This window comes from Aulonocara sp. 'chitande type north' Nkhata Bay, linkage group LG7, assembly GCF_057382095.1.
Source record: "Aulonocara sp. 'chitande type north' Nkhata Bay isolate Kocher_YH1m ecotype deep benthic linkage group LG7, A_spYH_male_GT1.1, whole genome shotgun sequence".
Lineage (NCBI taxonomy): Eukaryota > Metazoa > Chordata > Actinopteri > Cichliformes > Cichlidae > Aulonocara > Aulonocara sp. 'chitande type north' Nkhata Bay.
Genome location: NC_141350.1, coordinates 23,174,940 through 23,194,454, shown reverse-complemented (window position 1 = coordinate 23,194,454; position 19,515 = coordinate 23,174,940). Strand labels below are relative to the sequence as shown.

At 38.2% G+C, this 19,515-nt stretch overlaps 2 protein-coding genes across 7 annotated transcripts; one reads left to right on the top strand and one right to left on the bottom strand.

Annotated features, from left to right (window-relative positions):
- Positions 1–494: 494 nt before the first annotated feature.
- On the bottom strand, positions 495–11,155 carry znf143b (zinc finger protein 143b). 5 transcript variants are annotated; one of them, XM_086299490.1, is made up of 15 exons: positions 11,004–11,155; positions 8,968–9,083; positions 8,534–8,722; positions 8,260–8,340; positions 7,569–7,765; positions 6,748–6,816; positions 6,542–6,658; positions 6,328–6,403; positions 5,631–5,756; positions 4,856–5,035; positions 4,100–4,327; positions 3,516–3,664; positions 2,541–2,693; positions 2,084–2,212; positions 495–759 (listed from the first exon to the last, which is right to left on the bottom strand). In XM_086299490.1, exons 2-15 carry the CDS (start codon positions 9,071–9,073, stop codon positions 676–678), a joined length of 1,884 nt encoding a protein of 627 aa, XP_086155616.1. In that variant the 5' UTR covers positions 9,074–9,083; positions 11,004–11,155; the 3' UTR covers positions 495–675. The 5 variants fall into 5 exon arrangements, with proteins under 5 accessions (XP_086155616.1, XP_086155618.1, XP_086155619.1 ...); XM_086299492.1 differs by having other exon boundaries at positions 8,968–9,080; positions 11,004–11,123; XM_086299493.1 differs by lacking the exon at positions 11,004–11,155 and adding an exon at positions 9,196–10,963.
- Positions 11,156–14,034: 2,879 nt separating this feature from the next.
- On the top strand, positions 14,035–17,529 carry LOC147325146 (nuclear receptor-interacting protein 3-like). Of its 2 annotated transcripts, XM_086299483.1 has the most exons (8): positions 14,035–14,388; positions 15,005–15,169; positions 15,294–15,376; positions 15,505–15,644; positions 15,746–15,866; positions 15,919–15,958; positions 16,064–16,152; positions 16,591–17,529. In XM_086299483.1, the coding sequence occupies exons 1-8, from the start codon at positions 14,035–14,037 to the stop codon at positions 16,619–16,621; spliced, it is 1,023 nt and encodes a 340-aa protein (XP_086155609.1). In that variant the 3' UTR covers positions 16,622–17,529. The 2 variants fall into 2 exon arrangements, with proteins under 2 accessions (XP_086155609.1, XP_086155608.1); XM_086299482.1 differs by lacking the exon at positions 15,919–15,958 and having other exon boundaries at positions 15,746–15,798; positions 16,591–17,525.
- The last annotated feature ends 1,986 nt before the right edge of the window (positions 17,530–19,515 follow it).

The following is a 19,515-nucleotide window of genomic DNA, read 5'->3' as shown; positions in this document are numbered from 1 at the left end:
GGAAGCAAACAACACATCTATATTGTGCTTTCTCAGAATGAAGCCTAACATTTTTTTCACACATCTTCATGGTATGGTTCAACTTTATTCCCGTGTAGTTACTACAGTTCTGCTCTTTGAAAATCAGTACCAGTACACTTCTTCTCCATTCCTCAGGGTAGTTGAAAAAGTTTTCCATGTACTGTAATGTGTTTGCACAATGCTCTTTTTAACTATTCTGGATCTTTTTTTATTGTGCTTGTCATTCATATCTTTCTGTAATCTTTTATAAAAATTTTGTGTTATACAGTTTCCCTTTGTCCTCTAGGTATTTTTACCTTCTAAATGGAGCAAGGTTGAAAGGAGACAAAGTTAATAAGCACGTGGGTGTTGAAAATCAACTGCAGTCACACAATCACACTTTTTTGTTTGTTTTTTTTATTAGAAATAGCATTAGCTGTACACTGCAGTACTGTGCACCATAAACATTAGAAAGCCCCCCCTCCCCCCCCCCCCATCCTCTCACATTTTATGTAGAGGGACAAAATAGCACACCAGAACTCCAGTTATCAAAATTCTATGTACACATAAAAGCTAAATTCTTTTGTGGAAAAACATTGAGGAAGACTCATGATTTCTCCCACTGACATAGTCCATTTGAAATTAGTCTTAATTCATAATCACTGTCCTTATCGATCAATCATCCAGGCCTGGTGACTCTCCTTGCTGTATTCTTGATGCTATTCTGATGGCTTCCTCCAGCGAAGGCTGATCACTAAGCTATAAAAAAGAGAGAGGAAAACAATGCAAACAATATTGAAATTTTGACGACCACAGGTGAGCAGTACTAGAATTAGCACATACCACGGTTTTGGTCCCTTCAAAATAAAGGCGCACATATTTAAAGTGCTGTAATCCCTTGAGCATGAATATCCTTCAAAGTACTTCAGAGAGATAGCACTTTAATTTCAACTTAAATAAAGGAGCTAAAATAAAAGTTGTGTCAATGTCTAAACACATATGGAAGTGAATGCATTCATACTCCCAACCCTCTCAAAAACAATACCGCCACCATTGCCCAACAGGCTGCTGGAGGATGACTGTCACATGACGGAAAAGATGCAAAATAAGCCTTTGCTAAATCATTAACATAACAGAAACAGTGCAATTTGTTAAATAAAGACAGCGGAGGGAAATAAAAAGGTTGTTAGCCCTTTGATGTAATTATAATACCCTTAAGGGTTTGGCCTTGATAGTAAATTAAGCATGATACTCTAATACATAGCTAAAAAAAAAGGTATTTTAAGTGGATAAATGTTAGTGAATTTATTAGATAAACATAAAGATAACATCTGCACTTTAATAAATAAATCATTCTCCTATATGTAGAGGCATTTAGAGAAAAAAAACCCCCAAACCCTTTACTTTCCATAATAAGATTGTGTGTCAATGAAAAACAAACAATTATTTACAGCGCTGGTTTTCTTTTTTGCATAACAAGTTAGCAGTCACCATGAATTTGAATAACATCCATACTAAGGTTTGTTTTGATCCCGAATTGACTGAACCAGTAAGACATAGGTGTCAAACTCTGGCCCGCGGGCCAAGTTTGGCCCGCAGCCTAATTACATTTGGCCCGCGAAGCCATACCAAATTACTATTAGAGCTGGCCTACTGGTATTATACAGCTAATATATATATTGTTTAGTATTAAGCTTTGCTTGTTCCATATTCAGTTTTCCAGCAAAACTTATTTGAGTCAATAAGAAAAGATTCATTCATATATATGGAGGAATTTTTTTTTTTTTTTTCAATAAATATTAATGTTAGCCCGCGACTTTGTTCTAGTTCTAGAATTTTGGCCCACTGTGTATTTGAATTTGACACCCCTGCAGTAAGAGGTCAACAGCACACCTACCACTCCTAAAGCCTACAAAAGCCTTTAGGCAAATATATTTTCAGGGTGGGGCCTCTGTACTGCAGAGCCTGTTCCAACCAGACTTAAAGATGTAACATTTTCCAAATTTTTCCTTTATCTTCTTCCTAAAGTGAACTAAATACATTTAATGACTGGAACTCGGTCCCTCTGATGATCTTTACCAACCTGTACAGCGATGTGTGTGCCGTTGGATGTGGCCAGTAATGTGACAGGATGAATATCATCTTGCTCTTGGCTGTAACCTGCCTCCTCCACAGTTTGGAATGAAGCCATGTCAGGTGTCATGATGGCCACCTGGGGGCGACAAAAACGCTGTACTTAAATTACAGCTTAATTTTTGAGCCACAAATATATTTTTAAAAACACATCTGATTCCATCATGGAAGTTTACCAGAAAACGGAATAAATAATAAATTAAAATTGAAAACCTGATTTTAAAAAATATAAAAATACTAAAAATAAAAGCAACTGATCTTTCTTAAGTTACTTTTATAATATATAGACTTGATTTTCAGCTCAGTTATTTAAGCTGAATACAATGCCACACTGAAGCCTTCTAAATAGAAAAAAAGCCCTTCACATTATTCTGAGTGCAGTCTACTGAGCTATGAGAGTTGTTTACCTGTTCATCTGAGCCATCTGTTGTTACCATGGTGACTGAGTGAGCACCCTGAGTTGCCAGCTCATGGGCTGGGATAGTTATGGTTGTGCCTTCTTGGGTTACCATGGTAATTGTGCCACCCATAGCTTGAAGGTCTGCCTCGGAGATACTGACCTGAAAGAGAAAAGAACATTGAGTCTGAACTACACTCTGACAACTTCAGATTGCATCCTTTAGCCAGGTCAAAGTCCCACTGAGATTAGAAATCGTCTTTTCAATAGTAGACAAACAGTCAGGAGACTTTGCAGCTGCCACTTGATACTTGATGTCACTTGAAAAAGCATATGCAAGAAAAGTACAAAGTTAAAACAGGAACAACCTGAAATGAATTTAAATGCTACTCTTACAGAAATCTCAGCTTCCTATATGTGCTATATGTTCATTTTAATATTCACAAAATCTCTGCTGCAGTTATCATCCAACCTTCGCACCATTAATATGTAAATTATATTTCTTCTACCATTTGAAATGCTATACATGTTTCTTTTGAACTGTTTTGAGCTGTTTTGGTCATTTGACACAGAACGTAAAGAGTGAGAGGTCAGTCTGCTCATTGTCTAACCATTTGTCAATTACTGGTTGTTAGCCAATTACCATCCTGGGCTTCCCTCCTTCCTGACTTGTAGAAAAAAAAAATATATATATGTATATTTTTTTAACATGACCTGACATTGGTGACTGATCCCACAAACTCATTAGGAAAATGTTTACAAAAGTCAGGGCAGAAGGTCGCTTTCCCTATATAGTTTTCAGGGATCAGATGTCATTTTGCAGTCACGGCTATTGCCACTGGTGACCATTATAATGAATGTAGTTTTAAGGGATTTCTGAGGCGTTTGCTTCACATATGGTATATGATGAGCATCCTCGCTTCTTAAAAAAAAAAAAAGTTATTTGCAATATGTTTATAGTCATGATGACGTTGTATTCTCTTACCTGTTGTTGTGTTCCATCTTCCTGTGTTACCAGGGCAACATGCTGCGGACCAACCATGTCGGAGCTTTCCACTGGAACCGGCTCTGATCCGGAGTCATCTGCCTCCACTACAGCTGTCGTGTAGCTCACATTGGGGTCATCGATGGCATCTGAATTGACATTAAGGATTCATTAGAATTTTGTAAGTTAATAAATAGACAGTTTTATCTGAACTATTGTTAACATCTGTTTCCATTCTAAATTCCTACATCCCTCACAGACTTATCAAAAAAGAGAGGCCGTTAGAGAGGCCCCTTCACTGTCCACTTTTAAAACACACGTTAAAACCCATTTTTATTCTTTGGCTTTTGACCGTAGTGAGACTTCGTTTCTCTTTTAATTAAATAATTTATTAACTAACAAATTAATTATTATTATTGGGGGGTTTTTGGCTTTTATTTATATCTTATGTGATTGTATTATTTCGTTCTAATGTACAGCACTTTGTGTCAGCTGTAGTTGTTGTTAAAGTGCTTTAGAAATAAAGATGATGATGATGAAAAAACATTTAAAATATTCGTTCTGTTTCGTTACATTTTACTGACCTGTTGGGGGTTCAAAGTAGGCTTCCTGCTCCTCTTCGATGGGCTCGGTGTCGTTGTGCGCTGTTCTTTTGTGCATGGCAAGTGTGGAAATCTGCTTGTAGGTTTTCCCACAATGATTGCAGTTGTAAGGTTTACAGGGCGTATGAACAACATGGTGTTTGTAAAGGCTGGAGTATTCTGTGAAGCGTTTTTCACACCCAGGCACTGTGCACACATACGGCTTCTCACCTGGAGTGGAAAAAATAGTAAGACAATGAGCATTTGACTTCATTTATTAAACTGCAAGAGAAGTGAAGACCCCCATCTTTATTGGTGTGTTGTTTCAGCACTCAAGAATTAATATATGCTTTACTTTTACATCACGTTTTCTTTATATGTAAGATCACAATGTAGTGAAGAACAGTGAAATCCAAATACATATCCTATATAGAAGACCAGTAAAAGGATTAAATCTCCACAAAAAGACTAAAAAGCTAGATATTCTATAGATATTCTAGATAGTTTTAAAAATATATAGAAATAATGTTTGTTTGTTCTTCCTAGTAAAACAGAGTTTTTCAAACTTCAGTGTTAGACATGATGATTTAAGCTATCTTGAAACTTTATCAATTAACAGCTTAAAAGCTTTTTGCACAGCTTCTGTGGAAAAAAACAAAAAAACAAAACTGTGCTGAGATCCAGGGGTTCAACTGGAGAGCACTTAGTGACTCATAACGACTCAGCAAGCTGAGTCATTATAAAATACCAAAGACTCACCAGTGTGAATTCGCATATGATTCTTGTAGTTAGTGGCACTGGCAAATGACCGTCCACAGCTTGGTTCAGAGCAGTAGTATGGCCGTTCTCCGGTGTGTGTTCGGATGTGAACTTTACGGATATTGGAGGTGGTAAATGACCTGCCGCAGCCTTCAACTGGGCATTTAAAAGGCTTCTCTCCTGCAAAACATGAAGTATGTCAACGCTGCAGCTTGAAATCTATAGAATTGTAAACCTGACAGAAATAGGACACAACACTGTAAGCAGCTGTTTAACATGACTAATGCTGGTATGAAAGTAGCCTTCAGGCCTTTATAAATAACCAGTGTGATTCCAACTGCAAAATGTCTGCTGTGTTTTAAAAAACAAGCAGGAGGAACTTGGCGTCATGCTTCTCGTGATGACCATGTGCCTGTGCTCCTGAAGCACTATGGTGGCTTTGAAAAATTTCAGCTCCCCTCATCTGTTGTTCAGCATTGGCTGAACAACTTGACACAACCCCCTCAAGTTGTTCAGCCAATCCTAGCTCTTCACCACCATGTGTTGTTTGTTTAAAAAAAGACAGTGCTGTGTGGCTAGTTAGTTCAATCCATTTTGATTCCAAACACTCGTTAAACAGCCCCTTCTGTATTAACAGCCCTGAAGTAATATAGCTTTTACCAGCAGTAGCAAACAACAGTTAATCTCCTGGGTTTGTTTACAAACCTTATCAGGCTTATTGAGTGTTGCAACAACATTGTGACTTGTCAGTGAGTTTCTGGGTGTGGTTGTTTACCTGTATGTGTCCTTGTGTGCTTTTGAAGGTCTCCAGAAGTTTTGAAGGACTTGCAGCAGTTTAACTCCTGACATCTGTATGGCTTCTCCCCTGTGTGTGTGCGCGAGTGACTCTTCAGTCCATAGCCTTAAAGAATCACACAATTTGACATTCAGCTAAATTATTATTCCATAACTACAAGCAGCCTATTCCATATTTATACTGATCTCAGATATGGTCTTACATTTAACAGCAAGAGTTTTTTCCAGCTCAAAACAGACCTTTGGGGATCTCTTTCAATATACTGTTTTATATTACAATATAACATAACATAACAGGCAACTGTTGTTGTGATTTGGTGCTCTATAAAAATAATAGAATTTAATTGAATGGGGTTGACTAAACTTGTGTTTACAAGTGGTAATTAAGGCAGTTTGTCTGGGGTGCTTTACTGAAGAGTCTGCATTTTCCACACATTTCAAGTCATTTGATAAACAAAAAATTTATTTTTTGCAAATAAATTAAATCCCACTCAATTACAGCCTTCATTAAAAGGAAAAAAAAACTTACACAGTAATAACCTGACTAGTTCAATTGTCAACATCACTATGGTGATAATGAGATTTTAATCAAGGGTTTAAAAATTTTTTAATTTGGCAACAAAAATAAAAGAAATTAGCCATGAGTCAACTTGTAAAATTATATTATCTGTTGCTACCTGTTGCAAACTTCTTTCCACAGTTGGGATAGTCACAGATGTACGGTTTGTCTCCAGTGTGGGAACGCTCATGTACCTGCAGGACACAAACAAAACTGTAAAGCATTGCATTTCAGTAAATGGCAAAATCTTACAAAATGTTATCTTTAAATAATCTACACTTGAGGAGGCAAAAAAAAAAAACTTTTTAGAAAAACAAAGCACCCACACTTACCTTAAGATGGTGGGCAGTGGTGTACAGCTTTCCACAGCCTTCATATTCACAGCGAAAGGACTTTTCCCCAACATTTGAGACCCTTCCTGGCCTGTTGTCTTGTCCCTGTAACACAATCTGAAAGACAAGGCACAATTATGTATCCAATGTTAGACTTAACGTAAAGAGAAAAAAAAAAAGGAGAAATAAATAAAAAGAAACATTACCCGCATGTGGACACCATTGTCTGCTTCAACTCTGCCAAAGGTCCCCAGGGGGTTCTCTATATTCTCCACCTTTGAGGGAAAAGAAAGGGTATTTTAATATCTATTGGATGATCATAAATATATTAAACCAAGGGATATTAAATATGAAACTATAATATTTAAAATTGATAAACCATTATTACAGCAAAAATGGAACATTCAAAACAGGCAAATTTATAAAGCCTATGAATAAGATAATATTTAATCTCATATTCACAAGTGACCATCTTGCCAAGATAACAACATAATAACTTTTTACACAAGCCAATTACATGTGCGCAGAACACAATGGTGTTAGTGATTTTCTTTTACCTAAAAATTTTGTGTGACATGATAAAATGCCACTACGTTGCAAGCTCATATCAATATTCCTCTTTGCATCCTCACTGTTACACCTGTCTGCCTCTTACTCACACACGTGTTCTGTCTCGCTTCTACTGACATTCATTCCTCTTCTCTCCAGTGCACTCCACCTCTCTGAGCTCTTCCACCTGCTCCCTACTCTCATTACAGATCATAGTGTCATCTGTAAACATCACAGACCACAGAGCCTTCTGCGTGACCATCACCTTTCCAAACAGGAAGGGCCTCAGATGGTACCACCCCACCCCCATCCTTGAATCCACCTGTCACTTATACTGCATACCCCACCACTTTCTCGCTGTCATAATATTGTGTCAAAACACACACACACACACACACACACACACACACACACACACACACACACACACACAATGTAGAGTTGGTACCACACCAGTACAAAGACAAAGCACACGTACCTTAGTGGTATACTGTTCTAGCACGCTGATGGTCTCTGGGTCAATAGCTGCCGCCTCTGCCTGCAGGTCTGCGATGGTGCCATCAGCCTGGATTGCCAGGATGGTGTTGGACTGGGGCATGTGCACAGTGTGCTGAATGTAGGCGGTGCTCCCATCCTCCAGCTGTACCTCCTGCAGGCCACCCTGATCATATGTTTCTGCACAGAAATTAGGAGAAGGACGCAGAAACTGAAACTCACTGATGAAACTGAGCTTTGTTCCAGTAAAAATCAAAAAGTTTGGGGAGGGAAATAATAGTTTCCTGCATGTCTGGACCCAAACTTAATGCTTCTTTGTGGTGAAATCCTTCACCTTAAGAGTTTTTATTTATAAATGTTTTGTACATTTTCTAGTCCAACACCAACATTTATGTAACCATTTTTATGTAACCGTGTTGTCCCATGAAAAGACTGGTTTTTAAAAAAGAAGATACACATGCACATGAACATTTTTAATGTCTGTGAACTTGCAGCTTAGCCAAACTCTGCAAATAAATTTATAAAAAAAGAGTTTATAGGAAGGGAATATAATAAAGGATAAGCAGATGTCTTTTGACTATTTTCTTTTACTGATGCAATGAAACATTAAAATAATCAACTAAATAGATGAAAGATGCTTAAAATTCAATTCAGTTTGATTAGGTGCTATTTACCTTTGGGTGTGTGAATATAGGCAGTGGTTCCGTCTTCTAACTGAACAGCCTGTCCATCTTCAAGCTGTAAACTGCCCCCCCCTAAAAGTGCATTAAAAATAAACATTACTCACATTCACTTCTTCATTAGTGTGTTCTTGGTTAGCTACTAGTGAGCTTTTGTTACATAGATGACATGCATTTAAATTACAGCCTTGCACTGTGCCACAAACACAGTACACAAAGAATAAGCTCTACTCTGCTATTGGTATTACAATATTTCCATTTTATTTACCCGCTTTAGGCATGGGCACATGCTGAACATAGGCAGCAGAGCCATCCTCCAGCTGGATAACTTGGCCGTCCATAATCTGTCCATCTGAAAAGGAACCTTTGGTGTCATGCTGGATATATGCAGTGGATCCATCCGCAAGTGTAACAGCCTGCAGACTCACTGTGTCCATACTCTCCATCTGATCTGCATCTGGGAAATAAGAGAGTAGTAAAACATAGACTTTTAGTTTAAGGAGTAATGGAGTAGATCGTCACAAAATGAAACAACAGGACTGCGATGTGATGCCCTTTGTCCCAGCTAATACCAGATTACTTCTGGACACAGTTTTGCCATCCTCAACCAAAACTGGGACTGAAATTCAAATGTGATTAGATGTACAGTTCTGCAGTGATGTCAGTAAATTTTCTGTAACAATAGAAAGTTTAAAGGCTCACCTCCCACTGTCACAGCCTCTGCTAGACAGAGTGTGACCGGCTGCCCATCTGCATCATGAAACTCTGCCATTCCCTGGGAGTCCCGGTTTATCTGGGCCAAGAGCATGCTTTAGCTGCTGCAGGGGAAACAGGCAAGACACTCAAATGAAATGCATACTGACACGGGCACTGGAAATGCAGATACTGTGCGGTTATTTGATAACTGGATGTAACCATTAAGAATCTTACTTAATGTTTTTGCTGTTGCAGTGCCCCTCAAATCATCGCTATTCCTCCAATATGTGCAATACATACATATATAAATGTTTTTTTCAGTGTCTAAACATACTCAGTAAATACAACCAACAAACTGGCAAACAACCATACAACTGCATAGAAATAATGTGTTATAACTTAGTTTTGATTTACTAGAATAACCTAACCTAAGTGTGGAACAAAATAAGTTAAGTGAAAGAGTAAAACAAAAATAGATTTTTTTATAAACAAAAATTAACTTGAGATTTTCTGCATTACATGAAATTTTTTGTTTTGCCAGTTTCAGCATGGTAACATGTGTGAACACAAACAACATTAGCACATATTTACCTGCAAAGTGAGTCAAGTTTGTTTATGAAATGTCTGCTACATATATTTCTTATTCTAAGCTCAGCCCCAGACAAATACCCCTCATTCAAACTAAAGATACAACACTTGTGAAATTGGAGCCAATGTAACAACCTGCTTCATATCAGGCTTCATAGTTAATCTATTTCTATTGACTCAATGGAATTGATACTAGTGTTAGGTGTTTGCATTGTTTTATTCATTTTCTTTTTTGTACCAAGGAAACAAAGTAATCTCATATATTTTGTTTCTTTTATCGTCATAAAAAATAAGCAAAATTTCAAATCTTCATCACACCTTTTAACATTTATTAAGTGGAAAATTTATGTTGCATAAAAGATAAACATCTGTAAATGTCATGTGTTTGCCAATAGGTGATATCAGTCAATAAGGCCGATACTGGTTGATAACATTGTTCAGCTGATATATTACAACATCTCTAACAAAAAGTGAACCGAAACGAACAAACTAACTCTGGAAGTTAAATGAACAGAAAAATCTAACACAAATACAAAATAAAAATGTCAAGAAATCCCTACAACTCTGGTGACCTAATCAGACATATTGTGGATATTAAACGCAGAAAGAAGAAGCATATTAAGATTCGTTATAGCGTTCTTCTGACTTGCTCTGTTTTCAAGTTCAAGTCATAAACATAACATCACTTATTATAATAGTTTATTATTAAATTATAATAAACCAGTCTAACAGCTCTGCTCAGCTCACATTTGGTAATTCAATCTTTTACTAGTGTCTTATCAATAACTTAACGTCAACATTACTTGCTTTTGGTCCAAGTCAACGCGCTTGTTGATTTGGACTCAATACTTGGAGCTAGCTACTTACGATGTAGCACAACTATGACTTGCCACATTAGTCAAGTCTGTTGTATATCAAACAAGTGTATTTAACCGGCTTTGGTATCCCAGGATTCAGTTATCACACTGACAGCGTGTCTAAACGCTGAGTTGATGACTACAGCCACAGAAACATGCCGTAATGGAGTAAGCTTGATAGCCGCTTCGTAGGCTAACAACATTGCTAACTATGACAAGCAGCGCTGTCACGACTTTCACAGCGGTTGTTGGCGAACTGTTTCTCGATGACTGCGGTTATCGAGATCACAGAGACTTCTAAATGATTTTGTGAAGTCTAAAAGGGCTCTGGAATGACAAATGGAGGGCTAGCTATCTCACGCCACACAGCTTCCCGTTTGACTAACGAGCGACGCAGTTGGAAAACAAGAGCGAGGAATCCGCGAGCTAATTAATGATAACATAAGCATTTTGGCTCGGTGGGTGTCAATTTTATTTTATGATTAAACAGCCGTCTCCCATTCTTGGACTGAATCCCCACCGCAACCTGTCACTCCCTCTCACAGAGATGGCTGAGGGAATAATGCACACTGGGTAAAAACCAATTTATATACTAACCTCCGAAAAATTTCCAACAATTCCTCCTGTTCGACCACCATGCAACAGTGCAGGAAACGGTCGGCGATGTTCACAACCCGGGAACATGTATGACAGAACTATCCTTACCGTGTTGTCCCGCCCATTCTCTATTGAGGGATTGGTCACCGACTCGCAAAGCCCGCTCTTATTGGGTTAGGCGTGTGCCTGTTACGTTCATTCGAGTCTATACTGCTGGTATTCAGCCTCCCGGGCCCCTGGCAGACGCCATTCCGCGTCCTTTTTCGCATTGTCTCGGCAGTTTGACTGTAAATGCGCTGCTACGTCGTTACAAAATAATTATTTAAGCATGAAAGGTAGACGATAGTCATCCGACATTGTAGATTCCGAGCCACCGTGCGACACAAAATGTGGTTAAATGGGTTCGCCAGCGACATAAACTGCGCTGTGGTGGAAGAATTTTCGGCATCCATGTTGAAAACAAGGTCGTGTGGGTAAAAAAAGGGGGAATGTGGGCAATGCAGTGAAAAGAGGCTCGCTGGGATAAAATGACACTACAAACTACACCCAGGACATCAGATAATCATCTTTTAAAAGTTGCAGATACAATTTCACCTCATGAACACCTACAAAAGAAGCTGAAAAGACGTAGAGATGTAGTCCTCAATGAGGCGAGAATGACTGTAGAAATGCAGGATTCACCTCAGGGTTGTCTATTTGTATTCCATGGATCAGATACTGCCCGATCAGATCTGAAGTTGAGCAGATTAATAACGTCATTGCATAAGAAAATCCCATCAAATGTTATCATTTCATTAAATGTAAAGAAGTACATCTGAATGAAAGTTCACCTGGTATAGGTAACTAAGATTTTAAAAATGTTTAACCATAAGCCACACTGACAGATATCCTTTGCCTTCCCAAGTCTTCTAGATGACAGGACTGTTTACCAAAATAGATAATTGGCATTGGATATCTAAAGAAAAATCAATTTTCAAAAATACATCTCAGTTCTTTGACATTCATTGAGTCTACTATCATTACATTTTCATTCGTTAAAAGAAGAAGACTTTCATTTCATTTAAAGATCACAGGAGGAAAGGCACCAAATGTTCACATGAATCATAACTTTGTAAAAATCTAGAAATACTTTTAAAGTGACTTGGCTACAGTTTTCACACTTTGCAAAGTCATACAGCGGGCCGCGTTGGACACTTTGGTGGGACAGGTTTGGGATGTTGGAATGTTTGACAACCTTGAGTTTGACCCTGACAAAGATGCAATTAAAGTTTTAAAAAAATCCAAATATGACAATGATAATACTGATCTATATGTCATACTGAAAAAAGAAAATAAACTAGTAAAATTAATTAAAAAGATAAAATAATAAAGTAAACAAACTGTTTAAAGTGATTGCTATGGAATGGAGAAAAACTAAATGTTAATTACACACATGCACAGAAAATAATTATTTAATTATCTGTAAGACTTTTTTTTACACTTTCAGTACATTTTTTCACATTATAAACTTTGACCTCAGAGCAAAAGTATGGATTTGTAATGAGAAATGATTTTGTTAGTCTTGTATTATTGCTTTTAATTAAGTAAACAACTACCTGCATGATGTAAATGTAGCAGCTCCAACTGATGTCAATATTTAGGTTTCAAACACAACCAGCTTGGGACAGTTTTGAGCCTTCTTATCTGAAACCAACACTTATAACCTCAGAGACACGAAACAGAACAAACACGAAGGGAACGCTTCATCGTCTATTGAATTGAAATGAATTAAATGTCAGGAATACCAGTCTGTCCTGTTAGGGAGCATAAACCACTGTCTCCTGCTCAGATGCAAATGACAGTGATGGCAAAATAAGAGAGGAGATGGCTTTGTGGATATCCCTCCTTTTTGGTGAAAGCAAGGGTGAGCTGCTCACTGAAAGAACATTTGGACAGCGCTGTCATATATATACATTTCCCCCCCATTTGAATAGAGAGAATATTTTTGAATTATTTGCTGTAGCCCAGTGCTCATGCTTTCTTTTTAGTGATTCATATTTTCTAACAAACAATAAAATGTTATTAAAAATAGAATTTAGAAAAAAAGGGATTTTATAAAAAGTTTTATTTCCTGTTACAACCCTCACCAAAAAGCCTTTGTTTTGCAAAACGTGAGTTAACTCTTACAGGCCTGCTGCTCATAGAGCTTCACATTTTGTGCAAGTGGTTTCTCCACGTGAGAGCGTGTTATTATTGGAGTCACGCTGCAGCAAAGTGACGTATGTTTCCCTGTTTTCGTTCTACCTGCCTCAAGTAAAAGCAAAGTCACGCAAACATACTGAATGAGACCGGAAGCTGCTGTCAAAATAAAACCGGTGAGAATTCAGAAAGTTCTAGAATTTGTCATCCCACTAAAGCGCTGGCAAACACCCAAGAAATGCATACATGAATATAACATATTGTGGATTATGTGCAAGCGTTATCAGTCATTATTAAACATTCAGTGCACCACAGTGTTTCTTTTACTTTTTGATGTTTGCATCTGTTTTGTTCCAGTGAATTATTGGCCCATCGTCTTTTCCGTTTTCTAATCATTTATGTTCCTTGAACATTTATATGAAACACAATAAATAAATAAATAAACTTGTGGCGCGGACATATGCAGTACAGCTGGTCTTTGTAAACAGTGAGCTGTAGGCACTTTAATAGACTGTAGTCTGAGTTATCTGAAGCAAATGAACATAGCTTACCAGATTCGCATTGTAGCCGTTCTCAATCTTTTTCTGACATGGCACACTTAAGCGGCCAAAGGAAAAGAAATCTTACTTTTAACTGAAATATTCTTAATTCAGCATTTTGTACACAGAAAGAAAAATATTTTGAGTGTTTTTAAAGGTTGTACAATAAAAATATAAATTCAGGGTTGTGTTAGTGGAAGAACGAAGTAAATCCACTTTTCAGGGGTCTCAGAGTTGAGCAGTTCATGAATCTGTAATGCAGCATTAAAACATCCATCCGTTCATTGCGCAATGGGCTATGCAGCGTTTGGAAAATGGGTTTTATTTTGAAAGTTCACAGCAGGATTCATTTTTACAACTTGGGCTGTCTTAACTACCTGTCATGTTACGGGGGAGTCTCCTCTTCTAATGTGGACTTGACGCATCGGGGATTCCTCATTAGGCTCGGTTGTATGCAGGCAGTCAGAGAGCCGGGGCAACACAAGCACACGCCCGCCATCATGTTTACAGGGATGCGGACAGAGAACCGCGGAGAAAAGGGGGTCCTGGATGCAGCGACTCTGAGGCAACAGAGGAGGCTGAAACAGGCGATCCAGTTCCTCCATAAGGACTCCGCTGATCTGCTTCCTTTGGATGGACTGAAGAAACTCGGGACTTCTAAGCAGGGGGTGAGCCTCATATCTAAGGCCATTATTATATAGACATTATATAGGTGATGGGGAGGAGGACCATTGCCTCTCTCTTTCTCTGTGTGTGTGTGTGTGTGTGTGTGTGTGTGTGTGTGTGTGTGTGTGTGTGTGTGTGTGTGTGTGTGTGTGTGTGAGAGAGAGAAATGTATCAATGATTTATACTCTAAAGTGAAAACCTGAATCTATATTGTTATCAGTCTATCCATTTTCCTAACCACTTCTAGCAGGGTGGCTGGAGCACATCTCAGCTGCCACCTGGTGAGAGGCAAGGTATACTCTGGAGAGACTGCCAGTCCATCACAGGGCTAAAGAGACAGACAGCTATTTAATTTGCTTCCACATTCACACCAAGGGCCAATTTAGAATCACCAATGAGCCAAACATGGATGACTCTGGATTCTGTGAAGAAACCATAACACAAAAATATGTCAAAGTTAGGCGACAGAATACTTTCTAAATTGTATACATGAGCTTAAAGATGGTCTTTATATTATAGCATTTTTAGCTCAGACTGTAGATCTGATTTTAGGCTTCGACAATACTGAGGATATATATTCAGTAGGCGTGTTTGTGTTGTTTGTAATCTCTGTTGTAGCAACCACACAATATTCTCCAGAAGCGCCTACTGGAGGCAAAGCTGTGCAGAGGCAGGATAAACATGTGTGGAGTAACACCAAGCAATGGAGAGGTTCGTCTGAGCCACAGCCATGTAAATTCACAGGAGGATGAGGAGGATGACTTCATCCTCGTGCCCTGCAAGGTGGGTGGAAGTTGGGCTACTTAAAAATTCTTTTCAAGCACAAAATATCCGTGACTTGTTTGTCAAAAGGATTTTTTTCTTTCTTATTTCTCCTATCTTACATGCACCTCCCCTGTGTATACAGTGTTTAGGACAGGAAGTGAATTTGCTGATTGATACAGGTTGCAAGTTGAATCTGATGTCTTCTGTGACTGCGGAGAGATTTGGGTGAGATGTCTTCACTAATTTTTCATTTTCCTGACACCAGTTCATTTTTCAGTGTCTCCTAAGTATGTACTGCAAACATCTGCAGCATGTGAGGTGAGAACTGTTGAATTATTTTGTTTCCCTTTCAGTTTAAAAGAACTGGTCGAAGAGATCAAAATGGAGACCGATGGCTTCCTATTTCAGCGCAGGCTCTGCATCGATGGTCACATCAAGGAGCTCGGCCTGACCGTCGGACAAATCAGGATAACTTGCTCATTTGCCATAGTGGGTAAGGAACACAACAATCGTTGCCTGAATGAAAATTATAAGAACACTTTTATATGAAGCGGTGTCATCATATTACTGTTGATCTATTACATCTATTTTCAGAAAGTAACAAGCATCTCATGTCCTTGGGCAGCAAGACTTTAAAGACACTCAAGGTAAATCTTCTGCTTTGCAACCACCATCCATCATCACCATCCATCATCACCATCCATCACCACCATACATCACCACCATCCATCATCACCATCCATCATCACCATCCATCACCACCATACATCACCACCATCCATCCTGGAGGGGAAACAACACAGTGATGTAAACAGATACAAGATAAAAGCTAGATGATTAACTACACTAACTAAAATGGCTCTACTATAACCAACGCGGTTCTGTAATGTTTTGACATTTCTGTTTTTGCAGTGTGTAATCGATACAGAACAGCAGATCATGGTGATTGGGACAACTGTGAGGGAGCAGATTCATTTTGCCAAAAAGCAATTCAGTGAAGGGTAAGATGTTTTTCTCATCTTTTAGCTTTAAAAACATTTTTTTTCTTGTGCAAATTATATTTATACCTTTCAAAATAAGGTATCATGCAGTTTATCAAATTAATATCATGAGGTGCAATCAAACATTCAAAACCTTCACAAAACTCTCATTTTTAAATTAGGGTGTAATCCACTACTTATAGAAAGTTGTGCATTGCTGGGAGTTTTTCACGCATAAAGAACCAGTGCAAAAAAATATCCATACACTGCTTATTTCAAGCACCACATTTTGCTTTCTGGAGTAGTTTTGCATTTTCATTATTGTAGCAGTATATGGAAAACATAATAATGGTGACTTTCATTAATGTTAACCCTTGCTTACCTTTAATTATTAATTAAGTTGGCAAAGCCTAAGTCTAACCAAATCTGCCTCTTCTCCCCCCACTTTCGTCTCTGCAGCTCCACAGACTTCAGAGACCTGGGTTACTAATCTTCCTACCCACAAATAAACCCACACTGACCAAAAGCAATAGGAACATTTACTCCTACAACCAGATGCCTCATTGGAGAACTTCAGATTTCTACCTTCACACACTTTCAGTTTCTGTTTGCCGGTTTGCTTGCTGCGTTTAGAAGTCCTGATGCTCCACAATGACTTCACTGATCTTAACGTTGGCAGCCTTTAAGGCAGCCGTTCTCACTCTGCAGCTGCTCGCACCTGCAGGTTAACATGTAGCGTTCTTTTAGCCCAGAGTGTGTGAGTCTCGTATTAGCAGTCGCTACAGTAGTACGTGCTGTGCAGGTAGTTAACAGAAGCTGTAATCTCTAAGATTGTGATATAACTGTGATTTTTAGCTCTTTGTAATATCCAGCAAATTAGTATTATGCTGCCAGACATGGTATTCTGCAGCCGTGGAGAACAACTGTTAGTTTGTGTAGATTAGGAGCTCAGCACAATCTACTGAATACAGATTAGACGTTTCTCTACTATATTTGATAATGTTGTAAATGTATTTTCTAGTTGAATCATGTATTTGCATTGAGGTCACTGCCTTTTAATGTTTACAGGATTGTAGTGACACTTGTGATAGGTTTTATCACCCAACGGAGGCAAAAGTGTACCACTGAATAAACAAATGAACGGTGACATTTTAGTGCCTTTGCTCATTTTTTCACATGAGCTGTAGCACCATGAAAATCTTATCAGTGCCATTTTATCTGAGAGCCATTTATGAATGTGTGACCAGCTGAAGGTGACCTAATTCGAGTTGTTAATTAGAGGAAAAATCAAATAGAGTTAGGAGAAGAAAAGTCCTGACACATCTGCAGAGATTAGTGTCATTTTTCACAGCTGCTGTTTTTGTGTAGCTGTACCATAGCAACTGTAGCGTGACCCGGCCTGCCGACTGGGAGGTAAACAGGCCCTCCAGTGGTTATGAAGAGGGCCAGCTCAGGCTCGAACACCATGGAAACCGACATAAACAATGGGTTGAAGTTGTTGTCTGCAGCTGACTGTGATCGACACAAAAAATGTAGGTAATGTAATCTGTGTTTTAAATGTGTTATATTTCAATTGTAGTGACTCATGTTTGTAGCTGCTTTACTGAAAGAGGTTAATAACTGTGTTTGCTATTTTTGCGGACATAGAAAGAAATGTTTCAAGTTTCTCTCCGTATTTGAGTCAACTTGATGGAAGTAGATTTACTTAAGTCCTCTAACTTTACATTTGATTAGACTACATGCTTTTATTCCACTACATTTATCTGATAGTATGGTGAATTTGTAGATTTGGGGTGATATTACAAAGTACAATAAAATAAGAAACGATATATATAATATTAAAAATATATATATTAAAATGTGAAAAACTACTACCCAGCAAAATATAAAGTTAGTACATACAATATATACAATATATACAGTATATGTTCAGTATATATGGTCACACATGAAAGTAATTAAATGAGTCCCATCTTCACCTATTGCAACATTAAAGAGACGTACACATTAGTATATCAGTTATTCCAATATGATCCAGTAATATAGACAGTTCTAAAGTTGGCCTCTTTGCATTATGACTAATTGGAATAATTATTAAAAACATAACATTAAAAAAAACTGTAATTTATCTATAAATCTGTCTAATTTATCTATACATTTAGAAAAGTGCTGATTATTTTTCATAAAAATTGATGCAGGTGCTCAGTTTAAAATTTGGTAAAGTGTGTTCTAAAACAAAAAAAAATCTAAATAAAGATTAAAAAATGTTCACAAGATATGTAGATATTTTCATTGTTATGTGTTTTGTGCTTTTTGATAATATGTTACATTTGGCCTAAATATAGTTCAAAGATTTTCAGGTGATTCCTCGCCCTTTCTCACTGTCTTTTCACTATTACAGTTTACAAAAAAGGCAAAAAATAAAAGAAAACTGTGTGATTCCTTCCCATTACCACAGTGTTACTATGACATCTGGACAGATGGTGACATGTGAGGCTGCACTGATACCACTGCTCCTGGGAAAGCGGGGATGCAACATCACGTTTGTCCTGGAAAGCTCTGAGAACATGAGAGCTGTTCTGGGGTCAGTGAAACACCTGCTGATCCAGACGTTGCTGAATAAAGCGTCTCACAGGGACTCTCTCTTTAACATCATGAGCTTTTCAAGCAAGGTGAGGGGGATCTGGTCATTTGGGGCTTTTAATAATTTCTTTGTATGCTCATTTCCAGGGTAGAATGGTTGTACAGCATACTATTAACTTAAAACAAGAATCAGGTGCACTAGTTTGAATTTCTTTTGGATTTTTGATCCAGTGAATTCACACACAGGGCTTTTGATCACAGCTGTGCATGAAGTCAGTCAAGTGCAAAATTGAGTAAACTCATATAGTATACTACCTCACCTTTATATGATTTGATTTTTAAATAACTAATCACTCTTATTCTTTCATTTTCTTCATTTTTTTAATCTCACCCTGAGCTTTTAGTACTTTGAGGACATTTTTTTAAGCTTGAGCAGAACCTCAGATTTACTGAGTCTTTCTTTCCCTTGAAGGTGACCTGCTGGTCCTGCCACATGTGCTCCTGTGCTCCTGACACAGTGTACACGGCTCTGTCCTGGATTCACTCCATCAGCTGCAGCTCAGGCGGAGATCTCTTGTCTGCTCTGAGTATTGCTCTCACCGACCCTGCCTGTCATGCCGTCCACCTTCTTTTCACAGGCTTTCCTGATCAACCAGAGGCCGTGCTGAGAGCTCTTCCTGCACTGGCAGTTGGGAGGCCTGTGAACGTTTTCTACCTGCAAGATATAGGAAATAAACTGGACAGAAACACAAGGGACTATCTGCAGTCTTTCACACAGACCACAAGGGGGAGCTGTTATCT

Bases quoted from the DNA above. Each gene is read 5' to 3' on its own strand.
- znf143b (XM_086299490.1), bottom strand. From the start codon at position 9,073: ATGCTCTTGGCCCAGATAAACCGGGACTCCCAGGGAATGGCAGAGTTT. The intron at 8,723-8,967 runs GTGAGCCTTTAA...CTTATTTCCCAG, and splicing joins AGAGGCTGTGACAGTGGGAG to ATGCAGATCAGATGGAGAGT. The intron at 760-2,083 runs GTTGGTAAAGAT...TCTTTTTTATAG, and splicing joins GCACACACATCGCTGTACAG to CTTAGTGATCAGCCTTCGCT.
- LOC147325146 (XM_086299483.1), top strand. From the start codon at position 14,035: ATGGGTTTTATTTTGAAAGTTCACAGCAGGATTCATTTTTACAACTTG. The intron at 14,389-15,004 runs GTGAGCCTCATA...TCTCTGTTGTAG, and splicing joins TCGGGACTTCTAAGCAGGGG to CAACCACACAATATTCTCCA. The intron at 15,645-15,745 runs GTAAGGAACACA...ATCTATTTTCAG, and splicing joins TTGCTCATTTGCCATAGTGG to AAAGTAACAAGCATCTCATG.